At 30.5% G+C, this 25008-nt stretch overlaps 3 protein-coding genes and 1 long non-coding RNA gene across 4 annotated transcripts; 3 read left to right on the top strand and 1 right to left on the bottom strand.

Annotated features, from left to right (window-relative positions):
• The first annotated feature begins 260 nt into the window (after window positions 1-260).
• On the top strand, window positions 261-4623 carry LOC103574888 (probable 2-oxoglutarate dehydrogenase E1 component DHKTD1 homolog, mitochondrial). The gene is made up of 9 exons (XM_008554449.3): window positions 261-513; window positions 591-880; window positions 1055-1624; window positions 1850-2229; window positions 2745-3012; window positions 3100-3307; window positions 3389-3801; window positions 3875-4270; window positions 4385-4623. The coding sequence occupies exons 1-9, from the start codon at window positions 378-380 to the stop codon at window positions 4490-4492; spliced, it is 2769 nt and encodes a 922-aa protein (XP_008552671.1). The 5' UTR covers window positions 261-377; the 3' UTR covers window positions 4493-4623.
• A 27-nt stretch (window positions 4624-4650) lies between these two features.
• Window positions 4651-8732, bottom strand: LOC103574890 (disintegrin and metalloproteinase-like protein-2). The gene is made up of 11 exons (XM_008554451.2): window positions 8514-8732; window positions 8085-8302; window positions 7669-7764; window positions 6814-6910; window positions 6621-6729; window positions 6397-6520; window positions 6171-6334; window positions 5978-6018; window positions 5786-5915; window positions 5582-5716; window positions 4651-4804 (listed from the first exon to the last, which is right to left on the bottom strand). Exons 1-11 carry the CDS (start codon window positions 8632-8634, stop codon window positions 4768-4770), a joined length of 1272 nt encoding a protein of 423 aa, XP_008552673.1. The 5' UTR covers window positions 8635-8732; the 3' UTR covers window positions 4651-4767.
• An 840-nt stretch (window positions 8733-9572) lies between these two features.
• Window positions 9573-11749, top strand: LOC103574910 (chymotrypsin-2). Its single transcript, XM_053738630.1, has 4 exons — window positions 9573-9639; window positions 9713-9875; window positions 10713-10860; window positions 10992-11749. Exons 1-4 carry the CDS (start codon window positions 9585-9587, stop codon window positions 11133-11135), a joined length of 510 nt encoding a protein of 169 aa, XP_053594605.1. The 5' UTR covers window positions 9573-9584; the 3' UTR covers window positions 11136-11749.
• A 5797-nt stretch (window positions 11750-17546) lies between these two features.
• Window positions 17547-19524, top strand: LOC128667571 (uncharacterized). The gene is made up of 3 exons (XR_008403505.1): window positions 17547-17583; window positions 18288-18385; window positions 19320-19524. It is a non-coding gene; the product is annotated as an uncharacterized LOC128667571 (long non-coding RNA).
• Window positions 19525-25008: the final 5484 nt, after the last annotated feature.

The raw sequence follows: 25008 nt of genomic DNA, 5'->3' as shown, positions 1-25008 counted from the left end.
AGTAAGTGATCATAATTAATACTTAGTTCTTATTTTTATTTTGAATTCGTAAATATGTCACCATAACTCATATATATTTCGTATTTATAAGACCGGCTTTCTATAATTGGGTGAAAATCAGGGCATTGACATTTTTAATCAATGCCAATCTGCAATAAAAATTTTAGTGGGATTTATTGAAAGGCATAATACATTTTTTAAAAAGTGCTATCGTATCTCTTGATAACATTAAGTTCGAACGTTCTACTATACTACCATAGTGATAAAGACGGCGATGATAAATTAAGACAGAGCTGAAAAAATGATACTCAGTTACTTTCATCACCGTCTTCGATCAGTATTGGTTAATTTTGGTGATCATAAAGTTCAATAAAAAAATGCATTGTGGCAAGTTCATAACATTCGTCAACCCTAGAAAAAAGTTGTTAAAATTTAATAAATTATTCAAATGTGGTTATCATGGAAAAAATATTATCTATGGTTGCAAGCAAAAAAAGGTTAAATATTATGATAGTGAGTATGAGTATTTAAATATGAAGCGGTCATTCGGATGTTCGGATGTTAAATTTTTTCTTTCTTTACCTTTTTAGTTTCACAAAATTCATTAGCTAGTCGTATAAAATTTAGTAACTTCTACAGATTAGTTAGTGCGTATAGAAAATACGGACATCAGAAAGCGAACATTAATCCGATAGCACTAACGAGACCATTAAATTTAATCGAATTAGATCCTAAGAGATATGGCCTTGAATTGAATGACGTTGTGAGTTTTACTGGAATATTAAATACTTCGAAAACTGAAGGAACTGTTAAAGAGGCTGTAGAAATTCTTGATAATATTTATTGTAATTTTATTGGTGCAGAGTTCAATTACCTCGAGGTAAGTTATGCTGTGTATAAGATTAAGATAATGTTATGAATTGATAACAAAGCTGCTCTCAAAATAATTCTGCCTGTAAGATGAAAACTATATTTAGTAAATGATTTTATTTGAATAACAATTATGAATAATTATGATCAGACTATAGTAGATGATTTGTTTTTTTATTGGCAGACTCAAGAAGAACGAGAATGGTTTGCCGAACAAATAGAATCTTCAGAAAATTCTATTTTAGATTACAAAACACGGAGGTCAATCCTTACAGAAATGCTTAAGAGTCAAGCATTCGATGATTTCTTGGCAGTTAAATTTGTAACATTTAAGCGATATGGTGGAGAAGGGGCTGAATCAATGATGGCATTTTTGCATGAATTTTTCAAATTAACTGCTCAAAATGACCTTGAAAATATCATACTATGTATGCCTCATCGCGGAAGGCTTAATGTTTTGACAGGAATGTTGAACTTTCCACCAGAAAAACTTTTCCGGAAAATTCGAGGTCTTCCAGAGTTTCCGGATGGTGTACAAGCAACAGGAGATGTTCCAAGTCATTTTACATCATCAATAGACTTAGAAGTTGATGCTAAAAAATTTCACGTAACAATGTTATATAATCCTTCACATCTGGAAATAGTTAATCCTGTTTCCATGGGTAAAACGCGGGCCGTTATGCAAGAAATTAAAGAAGGTGGATATTCTGATAATCCTAATTCACAGTGGAGTGATAAAACTCTCAATCTTCAGGTGTGTTATACTTTAACAAAGTATTTTTTTTTTCTAATAAATTATTTTCTGGCATATGGAAAAAAAATTGGTAGCAGCTACTGATTAAATTTCAGCGGCAGCTACCAAAATAAATGGTAGCTGCTACTGATCAATTTTCAGCAGCAGCTACAAAAATAAGCGGTAGCTGCTACCGATTGCTAATTGTATTCAAGGAGATTGTATCAGTCCCTTTTACTCGAGTAGATTCATGGAGATGCGGCATATTCTGGCCAAGGCGTAAATCAAGAAAGCTTAGCTTTAACGGCAGTTCCACATTTCGAAATCGGTGGAAGCATTCATATGGTGGTCAATAATCAGCTAGGGTTCACAACACCGACATATTGGGGAAGATCTACTCGCTATTGTACGGACTTAGCAAAAATGATATCTGCACCAGTACTTCATGTCAATGGAGATCAGCCCGAAGATGTTGTTCGTGCAACACGCATCGCTTTTAACTACCAACGAAAGTTTCGCAAAGATGTTTTTGTCGACATTAATTGCTTCCGACGGTGGGGTCACAATGAACTAGATGATCCTACGTTCACAAACCCATTAATTTACAAAATTATCAAAAGCCGAAAGTAAGAACTTGGTTTAATCACATAATTCTAATTGAAAGAGTTTAAAAAAAGGTATGAATAAACAAATTAGTATATTGTACACCAAGGAAAATAATAGGACATTCCTATCGTGCGATGCCTAACCAAGTTGAAACCGAGGACATTCTTGTAGACTGGGACGCTCCTCTATTCCCTTTCCCTTATCAATAAGTCCTTGTAGAAATACAGCCTAGATTCCTATGTGGGTTCCGAAATGGCGTTTTCCGATGGATTCCTATACGCATACTGTTTTACCAAATCTGTATCGAAAGTTTGAATCCTTGTCCTGTGGAGGAGGCTGGTTCATCGTACTTTTCTTTCTTGATGTGGAATATACTATTTTATTATCGAAATTTGGCATCAAATAACTTTTCGAAGATTGCAGAGTAATCTATTAATAGCTTCAACAATTTAAATAAACGTAGATCTTTCTGAAAACTGGAAAGATCATTACGAGACTCAATATAAATTTTTATGTTCATAATTTATTACTCTAGATCAGTTCCAGATCAGTATCAAGAACAATTGGAAACTCTTAATGTCATAAAAAAAGAAGAATGTGAAACAATCAAAACAAAGCATACTTCTTGGTTGAATGATGCGTTGAAACAAACTGACAATTTTGTTCCGCAACCGACTTACTTCACACACCGATGGTCTGGATTTTCTCAAGCGAAGTCAACCTTGACCAGTTGGGATACTGGTGTAGATTTAGATCTTCTAAGATTTATTATTCGTAAAAGTGTCACTTTGAAGGACGATGTGGTAATATTCAGAACTTATGAACTGTCCATAGATTTCACCGTAGCTTTAACCATTAATATATAATTTGATCCTTACATTTTTTGGTAGGATGTAAATCCGACTTTGCTCAAAAATCATATAAAATCAAGATTACAAAAATTGGATAAAAACGAGCCGTTGGATTGGTCTACTGCTGAAGCAGCAGCTTTCGGCAGCTTATTATATCAAGGATATAATGTTAGATTGAGTGGTCAAGATGTTGGCCGGGGTACGTTTTCCCATCGCCATGCAATGATAGTCGATCAAACAACAGGAGGTAATAGTTTTTGTCTACGATAATAAAAAAGTGACTTTTAGTTGACCAATAAGTTTGCTTACAACAATTTTTCTTCCACAGAAATTAACATTCCACTGAATTTTATGGCCGAAGGACAAACTGGTCAAATAGAATTAGCGAATAGTATACTGTCAGAGGAAGCAGTTTTAGGGTTCGAATATGGAATGAGTATAACATCCCCATCAATGCTACCAATATGGGAAGCTCAGTATGGTGACTTTTTCAATGGCGCCCAAATAGTGATCGATACATTCATAGCAAGTGGTGAAACAAAATGGATGACGAGCAGTGGATTGACAATGCTGTTACCTCATGGATTAGATGGCGCTGGTCCAGAACATAGTTCATGTCGGATAGAAAGATTTCTGCAGTTAACGGATAGCAAAGAATACGTTCCTGATGGTGACAACGTCAACATGCAGGTCGCAAATCCTACTACGCCAGCACAATACTTCCATCTTCTTCGAAGACAGGTTTTGAGTTTTCGTTCAAAACGCATTCAAGAGCTTTAGAAAAATCATTTGAAGGTATTTATTTTTGTTTCAGATGATAAGAAATTTTAGAAAACCTCTGATCATCGTCACACCTAAGAATTTACTACGGCACCGATCAGCGACGTCGTTGTTGAATAACATGGGACCTGGGACACAGTTCAAAAATGTCATTGGCGATGACAAAGTCAATGAGTCTAATGTGGAGAGAGTTATACTTGTTAGTGGAAAACACTATTATGCATTGGAAAACCAGAGAGAAACAGCCGGATTGCAGAATACAGCAATTATTAGACTAGAAAGTATCTGCCCCTTTCCTATAGTAGAACTGAACGAAGAACTGAAAAAATATAGCAAAGCTAAATGTTTCATTTGGAGTCAAGAAGAACCACAGAATATGGGGGCTTGGAGTTTCGTCAAACCACGATTTGAAAACTTATGTGGATTACGGGTAACGTTTCTTATCATTTTTGAGTAGTTATATCGAACCAGATAACTATAAAGTATATCTGGTCACGAAATCATCCTATTAAATATTAATCATTGTAATGATCTTGTTTTTCAGTTAAAATATTGCGGTCGCGAAGCATTAGCAGCGCCAACGGTTGGCATTAGTCAGTTACACCAACGTGAAGCAAAAGAAGTAATTGTTAAACCTTTTGTGATAAGATAAAAAAAAATTGTCCGTATAGGATGAATTGTCGAATTATCTTTTCTCCTACTAAACTATGATGCGATAATTCATTTATAATATATAAAGTATTGTATAGATATTTAAGAAAGCAAATGTTTCATTGTGAAGGCGAATATATATATTTTTGGATTAAAATGTAATGCTAAAAATAAAGTTATTTTATTTAAAAAATTTTGTCATTTCGTTATTTTCCATTTTATAAGTCGTTTTGTTTGTTTCTCTTAGTTACTATAATACACTTATTATCATACTGTTCAATTCCTTTTGTAGAATCCAGATGATTGGTTGAGGCTGTAAATATTTTGTAATTAAAGATTAAACATCATGGCTTTACGATATTTTCCTAAGTTTTGTGACGATTCTTTAGGAAAACTCATGAAGTATAGCGTACTCGCTTTTAGGTTAGCCATCAAACTTACAATAGACGCTCAATAAAATTTACACTCTCGGGGGTAGTGTAACTTTTCAAAGCGGATCTTGAGAGGGTAACAAACGATTTCATAGCCAATAGCCGGCGATAACCTGCATTCACTAACACACTTAAATAAAACTTGTATATGTGTTTATTCCCGCGAAATTTGAAAATGTATGAAAAACTAATAAAGAAGAAAACAATGAATTATAATATACTTGTTATCATAACAATCATATAATATGACCAATTATTACTAATAATTATTAAAAACAATTATTAACTACGTTCTACAGTTATATCGCATTTTAATGCTTAATAAAGGTTAGGTTATGTTTTTATTTACTATGTCAGACTTCTAGCTTACCGACTCACATACATTTACCACACAATTATAAAAAAGGCCACTCATCACCAATTTCCCCTTAATTCCTTCCAAAAAACAATATAGAGTGCGGGGTCATTTAAGGGGAAGATAACTTTTCAAAGCGTAACTTTATTGAGCGTCTACTGTATTTTAAATCGTTTTCATAAGCATACACCACAAACCTTAGGCTCATATCGCATCGTTGCGACGTGGATAAATCGTCATTTTTTGACCAAGTTACATAAAAATCGAAAAATTGATTTATCAATTTTAATATATATTTTCATACCTGAAGTAAATAGACATATCATCAATATTACACCTTGACCATTCCAACGGCCATTCGTCGGGTCTTACAAATTTGTTCATGATTCCATTACAATTATCGAAAGCATAATAAGGTGTGTTATAAGAACTTCCTAAGCTGATAATCAAAACTTATATTATAGATTTCATGCAAGTAATTAATTTATCTGATTGTAGTAATACTTACATATGAGCGATTTCACGTGCAACAACAGCATAACTACCTTGAAAATGGGGATGTCGTACTACACCTACTATACGTGCTGGCTCATTTTTATGAGAGATACTATTATAGATTACACTTTGGTCCGACACACCTTTAAAGAAAGAGAAGCTATAGAATTACTAATGAAATTTATCTTATTAATGGGGTACTAACCATAATATTGACAATTGTAATGTATATCGCAAAATGGTAAGCTGAAATAACGAAAACCCAGTTAAGAATATAAAAATAGTAACTTATGCTACATGTGAAGTAAATAGCGAATTATCTAGTGCTCAAAAATTGAAAAGAGCAGGTATTGCAAAAGGTTAATAATTTGAATAATGCTTAAACTAAATGTAATTACTTAGTCATTCCGATAATAATGTCAAATGAATCTTTCGGAAATACGTTTGCTTGTTCACTTAAAAAATATTTCCTCATATTTTCATTGATGGCATTAAAATTAATATAGCTGTTATTTGAACTTTTAAATTGATTCTTCGAAAAGTAAGGGGATGAATATTCATTCTAAAACAGAACATATTCAATGATAAGAATGAGTTTCATATATTAGTAAAATAGTTACATACCTTTGGAATTATTACACCTGAAAGAATCAGTTTAATTTTTGGTGATATGAACGGTCGGAACAACATATTAACTGCATTATAGTAGACTAGTAAGTTTTGTAATGATTGGGATACTGATTCTTGCCTAAAACAGATCAAAAACGTACATCATCATTACAAATCAATCTGAATTCAATAAAAATTTATTTGTGATCTATAAGTGGATTCAAATAAAATATTCTTACTTAATTGAAGTCCAGTCTAAAGCAACCAAAATTTTGACATCTATAGCATCGACAGATGAACTTAGATTACACGTTGCAAATCGATCATTTTTTTTATATTTCATATATTCTAGAAATGAAACACTGATTAATATTTAAATTCACTGGCAGTAGTGTATATTTAAGGTATAAAGTCAAACTTAGTGTAATTTACCATTATTTTGAATTTCACTTAGAGGGAATGTTACTTTTAATAGAATATATTTTCTGTCAACAGTTTGTCGTAAAATATAATTGCCGATGAATCCCTCCTAGAAAAAGTTACAAATGTCAAAATGATTTACTGTTGAGAAAGCATTAACTTCAAATGCTTTTTTGAGAACGATAAATTTATATTTTTCGCATTATTTAAGCATAAATGAAAAGTATAGAGAATGCTCTTTCCGATGATGTATATAAAGTCATAAATTAATTAGTTCGTGTTTATTTAATTGACGCTCAAAGTTTATGAAAATTGAATATGTTCTATTTTCAAAAATTCATAACTCAAAAATTATTGAGTTTAGTGAAATTTCATAAGAACAACTTTTGTTTTTGAATTGTTCAAAATATCTTAAAAAAAAAAAAAAAAAAAAATTTTGAACAATTGATCTTCCGGGTTTTCAAACAAAATGCGATATTTGAATTCTACGGGCCAAAATACATTTAAAAAATCTTACTTTAACCGAGGAGCTCAAAATGGTAGTTTTCCAATTACAGCACTAGAGCGCATTATGCAGCATAATGCTCAACGTTGAATGAGAAAATTTTTTTAAGCTTTCGTCTTGTCGTAACTAATTCACGTTCCAATTAAGCATCAGCACACTTCGGCATTGTGCGCCATTGAGTCGCATTATGCTCTGTAATTGAAAAACTACCAATGTATACGGAAAGGTAATATAGCGCCTAAACTATAAACATTGATTTATCAAAAACTTGTTAACACTGATAAATTTTCATTAGAGTTGATTAGTTTTTCCGTATAGGTGAATAGTAGTTATTAACATCATATTAATTTTGAAAATCATACCATATTATAGTTGTCATTATCATCGGAAAATATTGTTATTGCAGCTCTACTATCATAATCTTGAAACATAAAAATGTAATTAAAACTAGAAAGTGCCTGTAACATAATAATTTCATTAATGCAATTGACGTCATTTCATTTTCAACTATTCATACTCTGTGAAAAATTTCTATTAAATTTTACTATGGGTGCATTGTAACCCCGGACCATAAGGAAACTGGTACAAAATTTACAAGCATCCCATAGTAAACGTATGCGCATAGGTCCCAATCGTGTCATCTGCGCATACCATTTACTATAGGACACTTGTAAATTTCGTACCAGTTTCTTTATGGTCCGGTGTTACAATGCGCCCATAGTAAAATTTGTTGGAAATTTTTCACAGTGTACAATTAAAATTATTGTTTAATAGTTACAGATTTCAAAGTAGATTTTTCATAAGTAGTTGCACAATCAGTAGTGCCGTTGTTATTGCCGAAATAAATAGGAGTATTTTTGCTCGTCAAGCCATCGATTTTACGAAGGTTCAAATAAATTAATGGTTCATTAGGTGCTTCTATAGCGATTGGCCAATGATTGTATCTTGTTGAGTATTTTGCGATCACGCGTATTTCAACGAGTTTACATTCCAGCACTGCAAGTCATAAACGTTTTTATTTAAAGTAACAAAAATTGGAAATCAACCCGTTTTAACCCTACATACAATCTCCAAAACAATCTACTGATTTCAAACGCAAATAATTTTTTTTTATTAATTACGATGAAAATCTTAATTATTTTGGTGGAATAAAACCAATATAATAATTGTAGAAATGAAAAAATTCAAAAAAATACATTATAATTACCAGTTAAATTTTGCGCGGTGTAAAAATAATAAAAATCACCACAATCTGAAAAACGATTCGCTTCACTTACGGTACCGATATTAATCGTAATGAATACCAACAATAAATATACAAACATCATTTTCACGATTATAATACAGCGTTAGTCAAAGACAAAATAACTACTTCAGTTGTCACGAAATGTAGAATACTAGTTAAAGTAATGATTTTATATCATTCGAAAACTGATATAAATTGTTTGTTCTCGAAATTAAGACTTAAGTAGAATGCAGTGTTTTTTTGTTTGAAAACTGAAAAAAGCCATTAAAAATTATCTAATAAACTACTTTTGGTTAAATATCGGGTTTATCAAACTACCTATCATATGTAGACATCCTCACATATAGTGATAAGGTATCAAATAAACCTATCAGATAAACTAGACGCATTATTCAGAGATGAACCAAATTGATAGTAATTTATATAAATTTGTCACCATAGAAAGTATTATATTAATTTCATAACTTTTACCGCTATGTAAATGTTAGATATACTCTACGTAATCTTAACTAAATAAAGTCAGTTATTATGAAAATTCTGGATCACGTTTATTATTTAAGAAACGGAATTTATATAAAAAATTTCTGGACAAAGTAATTATTCCTATGCTGAAATTCTAAAAATAACTATGGATGTTATATTAAGTCATATAATTATATATCTGATTAGTTGTAACATTAGATCTAAATGAATTTTTAAATTTAATACATTTAGCATTTTAGGAAATTTTTCTTAGGATTATAAAGTTTTTGCTGACATCTACTTTACCTGTAATTTTTCAAAAATTTTTTTCTAAAAAAAATTTTTCGAAGAAAACAACTTTTGAAATATACGCTTCTAAAATTATCGTATGTTCCAAGAAATAATGTGTTTCAATTAATAACTAATCTCGAATATTTAGTAAACTATGGTATGGGTTTGAACACAAATACTAATATCACATTCGTTTTGATAAGCTTACAATGGGAAATAAACTTTATCGTTCGGGTTATTTGAGACAGTTACTGCCATACTCCATGCAGTTGGATAACTATGAAGTTATTCAAAAATAGGATATTTATTAGTTTTATTCTCATTACGTGTCATGGTAATTAACACAATAAATAATAGTATGATGATCAAAAATTGAGCTGTATAATTAATAATATTATTGATTGTAGTTACAAATTTGGTAAAATCACAGACGCGTGTTGTCGGTGGTCAAAATAGTTCTGATGGCGAATTTCCGTACATCGTATCTATTAGATTTCGTAATATACATGTTTGCGGAGGTACAATTGTTTCAAATCGTTATATTCTTTCAGCAGCGCATTGTTTAGTGAGGTAACGTATGGATAGTTCACTTAAAACTAACCTCATACACTATACATGATTATAGAATATTAATAATAATTCCCCAGAAAAAAATTATATGTAATTATATGCAATTCATATCTAACAGTCCATATATAATTATATACAATAATATGTACTTATATATAATGATATATTGAAAATGCCGCAATGTAATTATATAAATTGTATGTAAATTCATATAATTATGTCCAATTCATATCTTATTTTACATAAATATATATAATGGTTTTATATACATACTCATATATAAATTATATATATTTTATTTAAATCCATATAATTATATGCAATTTATATCTAATCTCATATAAATATATATAATTGTCTTATACGTATAATCATATATGAATTATATACATCGTATAAAATTACATATAATTATATGTAATTATACTGGGCCATTTTCCACATATTATTATATAATATATATAATTGGCAATTGCATATATAATTTTCTTATTCGGATAATAATAATAATAATAATAATAATAATAATTTTTCAAGAATTTCGCCATTTTTATTTACTATAGTAGCTGGTATAACTTCATTGCATGAAGCAGGAAGTGTATATTTCGTTCAATTTCCCATAGTTCACACATTCAATTTTGAAACTCGTTCCAATGATATTGCTTTACTTCGAACAACTCAGAAGATATTATTTAATTACAAAGTTCAACCAGTTCGGCTCACTCCCATAGATATCAATGCAGATCAGTATCCAGTAACAATGATCGGTTGGGGAAAACTTGAGGTGAATGATTTGGTAACAGTTATTCTTAAAAATCGAAATAAATTATAAAATAGTGAATTTCAGTTTAGCGGACCTATTTCCGAGCACTTACAAAAAATCTATTTAAATATTTTTGACCATCATGAATGTACGCGAGAATGGAAATATATCAATAATGGTCACATTTGCATATCAACTTCCATCGGACGAGGCAGCTGTGTGGTATATATAATAAGTTTAAATATTTTTCCAATTTATGTAAAGAAAGTTAACAGAGAAAAAATATTCCCATAGTAAAATGCTGTGTCTTCAATTCATAGTATAATATAATCTACTAAATTATGATTTAATAGGGTGATTCAGGAGGACCCATACTTGCTAATCATTATCAAATTGGAATTATTTCATTTGGACAATTGTGTGCAGGAGGAAAGCCAGATGTAACTACAAAAGTTTTTCATTACCTTGATTGGATAAACAGCTATATTTCATATTAGAACAATTATTAACTGTCATTAAAATGTATCCAAAAACAAATCACAAATGTGGAGACGAAAGTTAAATGTATTACGCTCAAGACATTGCAACTTTTGTCATTGGAAATTTCAATATCATTTAAAAGTTATCTTTATATGTAATATAATTTTTCAAAACAATCATAAATGTAAAATGCTCGTCACAAAGTGAAGTAATTTGTAAGCCAAAGAATGCTTATAGTACTGTTGAAAGTTTTTCTGTAATACGTAGTCATAATTTGAATACTATGATTTATCGAACTCTGTATCATCAAATTCGTTATTAATTAAATTCATTATTGGTTTGTATCGTATGCAAATAATTCCACAATTGAATCTTCTCATCCAATGATATTGCGGAGTTTAGGAATATAGGTTTTTTTGAAAATGCTTGCCTATAAACTAAGAAACGTTCCGCATAGAAACTGTATATGTGATACAGTATAAAACCCACAACAGTAATCATAAATATTAATTCTAATAAAGTTATTAATATTTGAATACTTATGTATGTAAATCTTTTCATTATGATGATTTATATTTTATTAAGTGACTTTTAGACAACTAGAATATTATGACGTAAGTAATTAAGTTTATTGTCTTGTATCAACTAATATAACATATATAATATAAAAAAAAAAATGTTTCAATTAAGTGGTATCTTGATTCGTGTCAAGTATACCCCTGATTCATAAAGAGGTTTACTTTCAGGACTACACGGAGGAAAATAAATAGGAATGGTTACTGTACTACAGCATGTCTATACACAAGAATGATCATAATTTATGTAGAAACTGATTTTAGTATTACTAGTTCTCGTTATAATAGGGGTGGATCGTTTTCACATACGACTGAGTACGATTCAACATAGAAACCATTATTATGTAACACATTATGTCGAAAACACGACTGGTTATCGTATTAGTTATCGTTTGCTCACCAAATAATACAGGTTTCTTTCAGCAGTAGATGTGTTACTATACTCTAAACATGAATAAGTGAAATTGGTGAAAATTCACTAATTTTAAGTGCGAACCGAACCACTTTTTAAAATAAGTAGTTCGGTTTGCACTCAGAATTAGTGAATATTCACTTATTCATTTTTATTTCACTTATTCATGTTTAGAGAGTATATAATAGGTATAGACGCTGTGAAAAGATGCGAAAGACTCCCCGAACAAATGCATTTTATTGTCGTTCAACATAGTAACCATTTCTGTGTTGGGCAGAAACTGTTGTTTTCAGTGACATTTCTGACTATTGTTTAGCGGGAACTAATTTTTTCAATAGTAGTTCGCATGTAACTGAAAATAACTATTCCTGCACTGTGAAAAATTTCCAACAAATTTTACTATGGGTGCATTATAACACCAGACCATAAGAAAACTGGTACAAAATTTACAAGTGTCCCATAGTAAACGGTATGCGCAGACGACACGATTGGAACCTATGCGCATTCGTTTACTATGGGACACTCGTAAATTTTGTACCAGTTTTCTTATGGTTCGGGGTTACAATGTACCCATAGTAAAATTTAATGGGAATTTTTCACAGTGCGCCCAGCACAGGAATGGTTACTATGTTATAAGTGGTAATATGTAACGTAGTATAGAGTCAATTTTCAATACCCCAACAAGATATAAAACTAAATTCATCTTTTGTACTTCGACAGTATTATTATCAAAAATATCAATGTCTAATGAATAAAAATATAAATTCGAAAATTTTGAGTAGTTGTTTTGTAAAAGGCTTAAACAAATACTCAAATGTTTGAAAATGAAATAAACGTAAAGACCTCGAATATTTACGTTCAAACAAAACATTGCTTACAATTTTTTTTCTTTCGGTATTATTGTTATCTAGTCAAATGATGTATACTCCAATTAATATTTCAGTAAAAATAAAAACATTTATTTTTAAATCTAACGTCAATTTAGGGAAAATGTCGTCGTTTACGGTAAACGTACGGTAATTTACGGTATAATGGCGCGCTATTTTACCGTAAATTTGCCGTGTCGTGCGGTAATTTACCGCAAAGTTTCGGTCGGACTGCGATATTTTACCGTAAGTGGAGTATTGCACTGTAAAAACTATATCCGCTATAAAGGACAACATTCTCGGATCACTCTTGATAATTCTTGACATTGTTACAAAGTCGCCTCAGTAAAAAAGCACTAGAAAATTTATTCTAGTTACGCCTTGCCAAATTTCTGAAAGTCACAGGATCAAGAGCGATTATCAATGAATATGAGACATAATTTATATTTTCTAAGTATTGAGCGAGAGATCAAAATAACAATTGTGAAAACTCAATAAAATAAACAATAACACTGTAAATATAAATATTACGGTTATTTACAATAAATTTTATAATCAGTTATTTGTCTCACTTGCTAATACTCGCATTGTTAGTTCATAGCTAAGTAAATAATTTTTTATTCTAAATTTAATGAATTGTAATTCAATTAATTCGCAAATTTGAATCTCTATAACTTTAAATCATTATAATTTATTCAAAAATTCCTAACAAATTTTTCTCTAAGCAATTTAAAATTACAAAAAAATACGCAAACATATTTTCATCATACTTTTTAATATTTTCGGAGAAAAAAACTTAAATGACTAAATTTACTTTGCTGTTATCAAATATTGCATTTGTTGGCTTTTATACTAGTGCAGTTGAAGCATGTCCCGGGCAATGGGTAAGTAATAATTGTTATGTAGTAATAAAAAAGTAATAAACTTTGAGCTACGACAGAATAATTTAAATTATTAATTTAAAATTTTAAAAAAGTTTGATCTAACACTCGAGCAAAGAATGTGAAATTTAGTTATCTTGAATTTTCTGTTTGAAGACCCATCACTTTTCAAATTTTGAATTCACGAATTCGCGTCATAAGACCTTTCATGTAGTCAATTCGAACCTCTACAAAAAATTCTCATGGCGCGAACACTTAAATTTGAAATTTACAAAGTTACAGCGGTTTAATACAAACTTAAAAAAGTGCTCAAAATTAATTTTTAATGAAAAGCTCCGTAACTTTTTACTTGCTCTAAATTAGGAAAGTTTTTTTTTTATGATTGAACTTTGTTGATATCATAAGATTCTACTTTACCATCAGATAACTGTCATAGAATTAACTATACTCTGATAGCCAAGTTGGCGAGAAACTGACGAGAAACTTGCAGCCGAAATTGGAAACCAAGTTGGCCGCCAACAATTGGTACTTTCAAAGTTGATAGACATTTTCTGAGAAAGTTGGTAGCAAAAGTTGCTTGCAAAAGTTTGCAATCATAAGTTGACGGTAAGTTTCTTTTCAATTTTCTCAGAAACTTGCATTCCAGTTGCGGCTTCATACTGGCGACAACTTTCTTAGAAAGTGTTATCAGGGTTCAAATTTTACATAATAGATATTTACTATGTGCCGATGATTTTCCTACACTGGATAAGTGCACACATGTTTTATGGTTACATTATCCCTAAAAGCCAAACTGACGGCAAACTAGCGTCAATCTACTGCTGCAACTTCCGAAAATTGACGACAATTAGATGCTAACTCTTTTTGAACGTTGATTGCAAAAGTTGACATTCCATTAGTTGGCGGAAAGTTGCCTTCAATTTCTCTACAAAGTTGGTAACAACTTGTGGTCAACAGTCACAAAGAAAGTCTTGCTATCAAAGTCCAAGACAATCAAGTTGACATCAGTTTACTGCTGCAACTTGTTGTTAAATTGAATGCAATAATTTGGTGTGCTATAAGTTGACGCCAACTTTATGAAAACTTTCAGTGTCAAGTTAACCAGTTGCAACAATAGAATTTTAGAAAAACTTTCTAGGAATTTGAAGCCAAGTTGTAGCCAACAGTTACAAAGTGTAGAGTTGTCATCAAGTTAATCATCACAACTAACCGATTTTTTGATGATAAACTCTTGCTATCAGGGTAGCGGCGATCAACTTGATGACAATTTTATACTTTGTAAGTGTTGTTAAAAATCCAGCTTCAACTTACCCTTCACCATCCGAAATCGGAATTATACTTAAAGCCAGTATCGAATAGATATACAGAATGATCAAATCAACATGATGCTATTTTTCAGTGCCAGTCCGATTCAATTATTAGACATCAAATTGACACTTTTCCAGTGCCTACCCTAAACTTGAAACGGATATTTCACCGTTACAGTTTTCGAGTGTCAGACTGACCGAATTCTCGAAAATTAAACTAATACTACTTTTCAGTACCAGCTTGAGTCTAGAAACTGATGTCAAATCGACTGTTTTCCAGTATCGATCCGACACAATTATTCGATGTCAATTCAATACCACTCATAAGTAAATATAAGAATAAGTATTCAGTTTATTGCAACAAGATGATTCATGAAGATTTTCGTACTTTTGAATACTGTAAAATGAAAAACGTCTTTTGATTAAAATGACATAAAGACACTATATAAAAATGAAAAATTTATAAACTTGCTGGCTACAAATTGGATTTTATTTTTGAGTCATCAAATAGTGTATCCAAATTTTTAGTTTTCCAATTGCTATAAAATTAGTCGAAATTTGTAAACTCACGTTTCCCTCACAAGTTGCTTACTTCACTTGTTAAATTCACCAACGGCCGGTAGCGACCTGCTGCTTATAGATTTTATTATTGGCCTAGCTATCGATGATCACGTCTTTTGCGTGTACTTTTTATCTTAGAGATTTACTTGTAAGTAAAAGAAATCTCATTGATCACAAGTGACCTCATGAGATGGGCATTCAAGAAAAAAATAAAATAATTATTTTTGAATATAATGATCGGAATGAAGAAAAAAATCATTAGTGACACGAAAGCACTCAAATTAATTAGATACAGCTGTGCAATAATGTTTCACGTTAGAAAATGAATCATTAACATTTATGTCATATCAATCTTGTTTTGTCACGTTAGAAATACCCCAAGGGTGAATAAAAACTAATATTCTATTATGGCTTGAAATGCCAAAAATTCGTATAAATTATTCTATTGTCATTTATCAATAGATACATTTTTATGAACTTTAATTAATTAATGAGAAAAAACTTTCATCATTTTCTAACTTAGCGATAAACAACAATTATTATAATGAACAAATTTTGTGCGTTGTTAAAATTTGGTGCGTCGTTAAAATGAATTCATACCATGGGTATAAAATAGGGTGTTTCCAAAAATTACAGAATTTTTTTTTCTTCTCGGAACCAGGTTCAAAAGTTTAATTTAGATATTAAAATACGCCTGTGAAAATTAGAGTTCTTAATATTAACATTAGGGGGTTGCGCATCGCACTTTTCTATTTTCCATAAGAATAACATGGAAAACGATTTTTTGGTGTCTTCTTATTATTATAACTAGCTAAGGATGCGCCATAGAAAAAATCTGCAGACAAATTTTTGAAGAGAACTGAATGCTCTACAAAAAAGTCTCTTATCATTTTTTGATAAATCCATCTGTTCAAAAGTTACTGGAGCTTCAAGTAGAATTTATAGTAAATTTTGAGATCTTCTTACTTTTTCGGTGAAACTATCAGACTTATCATGAAATGTCACGGTATCTCTTTTGTAGACAATTTTATTCCTTACAAATTCCATCCTATAAAGTTTTTTGAAATTTCGCATTGGTTTCTAGTTATTTACATTTTAATGTCAAGATTCTGAAAGCGATCAAAACACTCCTTTTTTAAGAGTTTGGTATTGAAATAGTTAAATAGTTAATAATTAAAAACTATCAACCATTAGCAATACCTCAGATGGTTACGATAAGCTTTGACGAATCAATAAGAGAAGAACTCCACTAAATTCAAAATTAGGGACAAACAGTAAATTTTGACCGGAAACTCTTGAATTCAACATCACACTTGTACTCAAAAAGCTTAACGTATGGGATTTATAGCTCATTTATAAAAAAAAGTTTAATGAGCAATGCATCTATAAATTAAAAATATAAAATAATTTAATTTATAAGGAAAACTTTGCGGGTTAGAATGCCCTACTTTCTGCCCAAGGTGTGTAATATACTACTTTGTTAATAAAAAAAAAAAACAAAAATATTTTTGTTGAGCTTTGGTAAAACCTTAATAGATTTGCTCGAGTAAAAGGCTAAATTAGATTGACCTATAGATTAAAAGCCATAAAAAATAATTACTTGCTTAAGAAGGCCGTCGTGCCCCGGTCTCCCCTACGTCTTACTAGATTTCTCTAAGTCACAAGTTCAAGAGTAATAGTCAAGAAGTATGTAACGCTATTCGCGTCTTTTTAGTATGGTGTTAGAGATCAAAATAACAATTGTGCAAGCTCGATAAGATGAGCAACAATATTTGACTATAAATATCACGGTCATTTACAAAAAACTTAATACTCAGTTATCTGTGCGACTTGCAAATACTCACATTGTTAGTTTAAACCTAAGTAAATAATTTTAAATTATAATTTTGATTAAAATCTTCATGAATTATTTAAAGATCACTATCATAGTTTTCTCTAAGTAATCTAAATCTACAAAAATATATACAAACACATTTTCATCATATAGAATATCGAATACTGCTGTATTCGTTAAAACCAATATAGAGATATTTTTACTAATTCGGGCACTAGCTCAATTCGTCACTACTGATTAAGAAAACGTATCAATTAAGAATATATACACAGAAAAAAAAGTTATCGAGTCAAGAAAATATTTTTGAAGACAAACGTTTTCGGAAACCAAGTCAAGATTTTCTTGAGCCAAGAGAATTTGTCTTGGTTAGAAAAAATTCGTCTTGGTCAGAGAAAATTTCTACTTTATTTGAGAAAGTTTAGGTCTCCAAAAAAGTTTTCTTGAATCACGAATATTTACCTTCAGTCGAAAATATTTTTTTTCTGTGTAGCTGTATTTTCCTAAAATTTATGTTATTAGACATTCAAACCATTTGCGATTTATTTATTAACTATTTATGATTCAGAATTTAAGTATTTCTCAATAAGTTATTGTTTACTGAAATATTTTCTAGTCAGAAACTTTTTTTATGAGAAAACTATAAATTTGAGAGTAAAAATATTTGTAAATTGTTAAATAGTCTTAGAAGTTTACATGCAATATTTAATTTAAGTATTTCTTAACATTTTTGCAGAAAAAAAAACTAAAATGACCAAATTTACTTTATTGCTATCAATTATTTTAATTATTGGCTTCTATACTAGTGCAGTTGAAGCATGTCACGGAAATTGGGTAAGTAATACTTATTATCCAATAAAAAAAAAGTAACAAACTTTAAGCTACGACAGATATCGAAATTTAATTGATGACTTAAAATTTGATTGTTGAATAAAAATTAAATTTTGTTTTAACATTTTTTTAAATGGAAAGTTCGAAAAAAGTGCAGGGTTTTATCTAACAATCTAGAAAATATCATGAAATTTAGTTTTCTTGATTTTTAGGTTTAAAGGCCCATAACATTGAAAGTTTTGAATTTACGGTTTCGTGCCATAAGACCTTTTTGTAGAAAATTCAAACCTCTACAAAAAAGTATCATAACGCAAACACGTAAATTTGAAATTTAAAAAGTTACAGCGGTTTATTAAAAACCTACAAAAATTCTCAAAATGTAAGCTCCGTAACTTTTTTAATTTTCGTAGCCCCTGACTTTTTTTCGGGCTTCACCGAAGTAAGGTACCGGTGGGTAATAAGGCCTAGCTAAGGGAAATTTTGATTAGGATCGAGAATATTGCATTTAATCATCGAAATGTATCATTAATCTTTATTTCAATGCATCAGCCATAAAATGTAATGAAGTAATGGTAATTTTTACCATAAACAAACAAAAAATTATACTTTTACCAAAATCATACGAATAGGCCTTATTTTACTACGGTAGGGTAAAAAGGCCTACGGGTTAAACCAACTGGAATAGTTAAACTAGACTCAATACAATTGGTATTAGAGATAAATTATCACTTAAATTTAGCAACAATACTTTTTAAAAATCAGAAGACTAGAATGTTTTTTATAATTTCTCCTGCGCTACGACAGCATATGACGGATGATAAAATATATACGGAGAGAAGAGAATAGTTACCCGCGGGTACCTTAATTCAAAAATAAAAAGATAATTTAACTAACAAGTAATAAAATTAATCAAATAATTAATTTTTGTTTTTATTAGTGTCATCCTTTTAAAGGCTATCATTGTAATTGTGTCAATCACGTTTGTAGTTCATATTTCTTTCAAGGCAACTGCCGAACCAGTTTGGAAGATCTCATAGATAAAATGGGTTGAAATCAATAAAATAATGTGTGGAAAAATCTGAAAGTGCAAGTCTCCAACGCTCATGTTTTATATTGAATAATCAATTTACTTTTATTAATTGTCAAACAATGTATCCCCGATTAAAGAAGTTTAGTAAAAAAGAAAAAATGTTTCCCACCGAAGTTTATTATTGTAACAACTCAAAATAATTGTAAACTTTTTTTCAATATTCAACTTTTTACCGCTCCTTTTCCTTTTACCCTGCATGTATATGAACAATAGTATATTGTGTGACAAGAGATGAAACAAAACGATTTCAAACCAGGGTGACATCATCCGCTGTCTGAAATGGTGATTTATCCTGAGTTACACACAATCCCGATTAGAAAAAAAGTTGTAAGACCTATTAGGATCCAATCGGGTTTCTAATGGGGAACCCAACGTTGGGTTGTCACCCATAGCCCAAGATGATTCCAATCGGGTCATCCCTATTGGGTCCCAATTGGATATACCCAACTGTTTCCCAATTACGCACACTCTATAGGGTTCAATTGTATGTGATGTAAGTAATACATCTTACTTTACTCTAATAAAATTTCAAATTATGGGCTCTTTATTCCAATGCAAAATACTTACTATTTCAATTTGTTTTTTTACCATTTAAAATACAGCCAAATTAAATTACTTTTTTTTAACTTTCTAATACTCAGCTGCGTTTCATGATATCAACGCGGTTTTGGTCGCAATTTGTAAGGCATTTGATGTTCTTTAAAAGTGACCATAGTTACTTAGCTGTTATTTCAGCTGTTTCACTTCTGCCCGTTGCGGAAATTTATTTGTTATACAACAAAGCTCAAAATGGATTTCTTTGTTAAGTAACAAAGAAATCGACTTTAAACTTACGAAACATGTCTTGTCATCAATGTTTCTGGTTAACGTAAAATTAAGCTATCGAAATTTCGTATTATTGGAAATTTGAGTAAGGACTCTGACCGTTAGGCGAGGGATGATCTAGTGTTTGGTAAAATGGGAATTTTACCGACCACTAGATCTTCACCCAAACCGAAACTGTCCTGGCTAAGTTTTTTTCTGTAGTTTTCCTACACCACTGTGCCTCCATTGCCCAAGGGAGGTAGCAGGGCATTACCGTAATGATGCAGTCATAAGCACAAGTCGGGCCACAGCTGCAACAATAAAAAGTAGTAGAATCAAAAAGTAGAAAAAAGGTTTTTAGCACCCACTTTCAAAATTGAAAGTTCAAGTAAGGATGTTCAGGAAGTGAAAGAAACTTAGTTGGTAAAAAATGGGCGAAAACAAACAGTAAAAGAGAAGTGAAAAATAAAAAGTAGACCCTTGTAAAACACTATGAGTGATACAAGTAAAAATCAAAATAATAAAATACAGTAATCTAGTATTGCCAAGTTAACGATACATTTTGTTATGACAACTATCTACCATTAGCAATATTTCAGATGGTTACGATAAGCTTTGACTAATCAATAAGAGAAGAACTCCACTAAATTCAAAATTAGGGACAAACAGTAAATTTCGACCGGAAACTCTTGAATTCACCATTTCACTTGTACTCAAAAAGCCTAATGTATGAAATTTATAGCTCATTTATAAAAAAAATTTAATGAGCGATGCATCTATAAATTAAAAGTATAAAATAATTTAATTTATAAGGAAAACTTTGCGGGTTAGAATGCCCTACTTTCTGCCCAAGGTGTGTAATATACTACTTTTTTAATAAAAAAAAAAACAAAAATATTTTTGTTGAGCTTTGGTAAAACCTTAATAGATTTGCTCGAGTAAAAGGCTAAATTAGATTGACCTATAGATAAGAAGCCATAAAAAATAATTACTTGCTTAAGAAGGCCGTCGTGCCCCAGTCTCTCCTACGTCTTACTAGATTTCTTAAAGTCACAAGTTCAAGAGTAATAGTCAAGAAGTATGTAACGCCATTTGCGTCTTTTCAGTATTGTGTTAGAGATCAAAATAACAATTGTGCAAGCTCGATAAGATGAGCAACAATATTTGACTATAAATATCACGGTCATTTACAAAAAACTTAATACTCAGTTATCTGTTCGACTTGCAAATACTCACATTGTTAGTTTAAACCTAAGATAATAATTTAAAATTATAATTTTGATTAAAATCTTCATGAATTATTTAAAGATCACTATCATAGTTTTCTCTAAGTAATCTAAATCTACAAAAATATATACAAACACATTTTCATCATTTCGAATATCGAATACTGCTGTATTCGTTAAAACCAATATAGAGATATTTTTACTAATTCAGGCATTAGCTCAATTCATCACTATTAATGAAGAAAACGTATCAATTAAGAATATCTCCACAATGAAAAAAGTTATCGAGTCAAGAAAATATTTTTGAAGACAAACGTTTTCGGAAACCAAGTCAAGATTTTCTTGAGCCAAGAGAATTTGTCTTGGTTAGAAAAAATTCGTCTTGATCAGAGAAAATTGTTACTTTATCTGAGAAAGTTTAGATCTCCAAAAAAGTTTTCTTGAATCACGAATATTTACCTTCAGTCGAAAATATTTTTTTTCTGTGTAGCTGTATTTTCCTAAAATTTATGTTATTAGACATTCAAACCATTTGCGATTTATTTATTAACTATTTATGATTCAGAATTTAAGTATTTCTCAATAAGTTATTGTTTACTGAAATATTTTCTAGTCAGAAATTTTTTGTATGAAGAAGCTATAAATTTGAGAGTAAAAATACTTGTAAATTGTTAAATAGTCTTAGTAGTTTACATGCAATATTTAATTTAAGTATATCTTAACATTTTTGCAGAAAAAAAAACTAAAATGACCAAATTTACTTTATTGCTATCAATTATTTTATTTATTGGCTTCTATACTAGTGCAGTTGACGCATGTCAAGGAAAATGGGTAAGTAATAATTAATATCCAGTGAAAAAAAAGTAACAAACTTTAAGCTACGACAGATATCGAAATTTAATTGATGACTTAAAATTTGATTGTTGAATAAAAATTAAATTTTGTTTTAACAATTTTACAAATGGAAAGTTCAAAAAAAGTGCAGGGTTTTATCTAACAATCGAGAAAATATCATGAAATTTAGTTTTCTTGATTTTTCTGTTTAAAGGCCCATAAATTTGAAAGTTTTGAATTTACGGATTCGCACCATAAGACCTTTTTGTAGACAATTTAAACCTCTACAAAAAAGTACTATAACGCAAACACGTAAGTTTGAAATTCAATAAATTACAACGGTTTATTAAAAACCCACAAAAATTCTCAAAATGTAAGCTCCGTAACTTTTTTAATTTTCGTAGCCCCTGACTTTTTTTCGGGCTTCATCGGAGTAAGGTACCGATGGGTAATAAGGCCTAGCTAAGGGAGATTTTGATTAGGATCGAAAATATTGCATTTAATCATCGAAATGTATCATTAATCTTTATTTCAATACATCAGCCATAAAATGCAATGAAGTAATGGTAATTTTTACCATAAACAAACAAAAAATTATACTTTTACCAAAAACCTTACGAATAGACCTTATTTTACTACAGTAGGATAAAAAGGCCAACGGGTTAAACCAACTGGAATAGTTAAACTAGTCTCAATAAAATTGGTATGAGAGATGAATGAACACTTAAATTTAGCAACAATACTTTTTAAAAATCAGAAGACTAGAATGTTTTTTATAATTTCTCCTGCGCTACGACAGCATATGACGGATGATGAAATATATACGGAGAGAAGAAAATAGTTGTAACTCTATGTAGAATGGTAACCATTACTATGCTACATAGAAACGAGGATTTTTTAGCATCGAGAGTCACCGATCAGAGTAATTCTTCCCATTCCACATAGTAACGGTGGATATGCTAGCATGGGACTGATTACTATTCTCCATTAACGAGAGAACTTTGCAATAGAAAACTGGTACAAAATTTATAAGTGTCCCATAGTAAACGTATGCGCATAAGTCCCAATCGTGTCGTCTGCGCATACCGTTTACTATGGGACAATTATAAATTTTATACTAGTTTTCTTACGGTCCGGGGTTACAATGCACCCATAGTAAAATTTGTAGGAAATTTTTCACAGTGTAGTAAGTAAGTTAATGACAAAAAAAATAACTCAAGTTACTATAAATAGATATATGTAGAAATCGAATTAATATATTAAAATACTTAAGATATTGCTCAAAAAGAAACATCACTTTTTGATAACTCATAAATAATAATTAAATTAAAATACTTAATGATATACATTGGACTTATTCATGCATACACACACACAGGTTACTGTGCAAACTTCTGCGCATGTTAACGTCCTTGTCTCATTTATTAAACTAAAACGACAGCTGTTTCACCATGGGACTGAGTAGCATTCTACATGCAATGAATCCTACTCTACATAGCATTATTTACCATTTAACAAAAAATGAATCTGATTACTATGTAGCATAGTAATCATTACTATTCTTTTCTCTCCCTGTGGAAGACAGAGAACGTGGAATCGGGACTCTATTAATTTGTCGTAATATCTCTATGTAAAACCCTTCTATTAGAGTAGCCTTTAACGGAGGCGGTTATTTTGAATATCATTTCTGTTACCTAGGCCTTATTACCCGCGGGTACCTCAATTCAAAAATAAAAAGATAATTTAATTAACAAGTAATAAAAGTAATCAAATAATTAATTTTTGTTTTTTTTAGTGTCATCCTTTTAATGGCTATGATTGTAATTGTGACCATCACATTTGCAGTTCATATTTCCATCAAGGCCACTGCCGATCCGTTATGGAAGATCTCGTAAATAGAATGGGATAAATCAATAAAATAATGGTTGGAAAAATCTGAAAGTGCAAGTCTCTAACGCTCATGTTTTATATTGAATAATCAATTTACTTTTATTAATCGTCAAACAATGTATCCCCGATTAAAGAAGTTGAGTAAACAGGAAAATTTTTCCCACCGAAATTTATTATTGTAACAACTCAAAATAATTGTAAATTTTTTTTCAATATTCAACTTTCTACCGCTCTTTTTTCTTTTACCCTGCATGTATATGAACAATAGTATATTGTGTGACGAGAGATGAAACAAAACGATTTCAGACCAGGGTGACATCATCCGCTGTCTGAAATGGTGATTTATCCTGAGTTACACACAATCCCGACTAGAAAAAAAATTGTAAGACCTATTGGGATCCAATCGGGTTCCCAATGGGGAACCCAACGTTGGGTTGTAACGCATAGCCCAAGATTCAATTTTCGTTATTACTGTTAATTCATAATAGTGTTAGTTAACAAAAAAAATTAATTATCTCACAAATTAATTGTCTTACTTTGGACGAGACACAATTTTTTATAACCTATATTTACTATACTAGCACTTTTATATTACTTTGATTAATTACATTGCACTGCAGTAGCACTGTCTTTATTATTAATTCTATCAATTATAATGCACAGTATTATCATCGTAAAAATGTCAAAAATTACGCATTGATGAGTTACTTGGAACGTTTTCCAAAAGTCACGTCTATATGAGTTTTTGTCCACTAGTTATTTGTTTTCTGCCCGGACCTATC

Source organism: Microplitis demolitor, chromosome 4 (genome assembly GCF_026212275.2).
Source record: "Microplitis demolitor isolate Queensland-Clemson2020A chromosome 4, iyMicDemo2.1a, whole genome shotgun sequence".
Lineage (NCBI taxonomy): Eukaryota > Metazoa > Arthropoda > Insecta > Hymenoptera > Braconidae > Microplitis > Microplitis demolitor.
This window is presented reverse-complemented; position numbering and strand designations above follow the sequence as displayed.

Bases quoted from the DNA above. Each gene is read 5' to 3' on its own strand.
- LOC103574888 (XM_008554449.3), top strand. From the start codon at position 378: ATGCATTGTGGCAAGTTCATAACATTCGTCAACCCTAGAAAAAAGTTG. The intron at 881-1,054 runs GTAAGTTATGCT...TTTTATTGGCAG, and splicing joins CAGAGTTCAATTACCTCGAG to ACTCAAGAAGAACGAGAATG. The intron at 4,271-4,384 runs GTAACGTTTCTT...CTTGTTTTTCAG, and splicing joins AAAACTTATGTGGATTACGG to TTAAAATATTGCGGTCGCGA.
- LOC103574890 (XM_008554451.2), bottom strand. From the start codon at position 8,634: ATGATGTTTGTATATTTATTGTTGGTATTCATTACGATTAATATCGGT. The intron at 6,911-7,668 runs GTATGATTTTCA...AACTTTTTCTAG, and splicing joins ATAATGACAACTATAATATG to GAGGGATTCATCGGCAATTA. The intron at 5,717-5,785 runs GTAAGTATTACT...TTTGATTATCAG, and splicing joins GCACGTGAAATCGCTCATAT to CTTAGGAAGTTCTTATAACA.
- LOC103574910 (XM_053738630.1), top strand. From the start codon at position 9,585: ATGAAGTTATTCAAAAATAGGATATTTATTAGTTTTATTCTCATTACG. The intron at 9,640-9,712 runs GTAATTAACACA...TATTGATTGTAG, and splicing joins TATTCTCATTACGTGTCATG to TTACAAATTTGGTAAAATCA. The intron at 10,861-10,991 runs GTATATATAATA...ATGATTTAATAG, and splicing joins TCGGACGAGGCAGCTGTGTG to GGTGATTCAGGAGGACCCAT.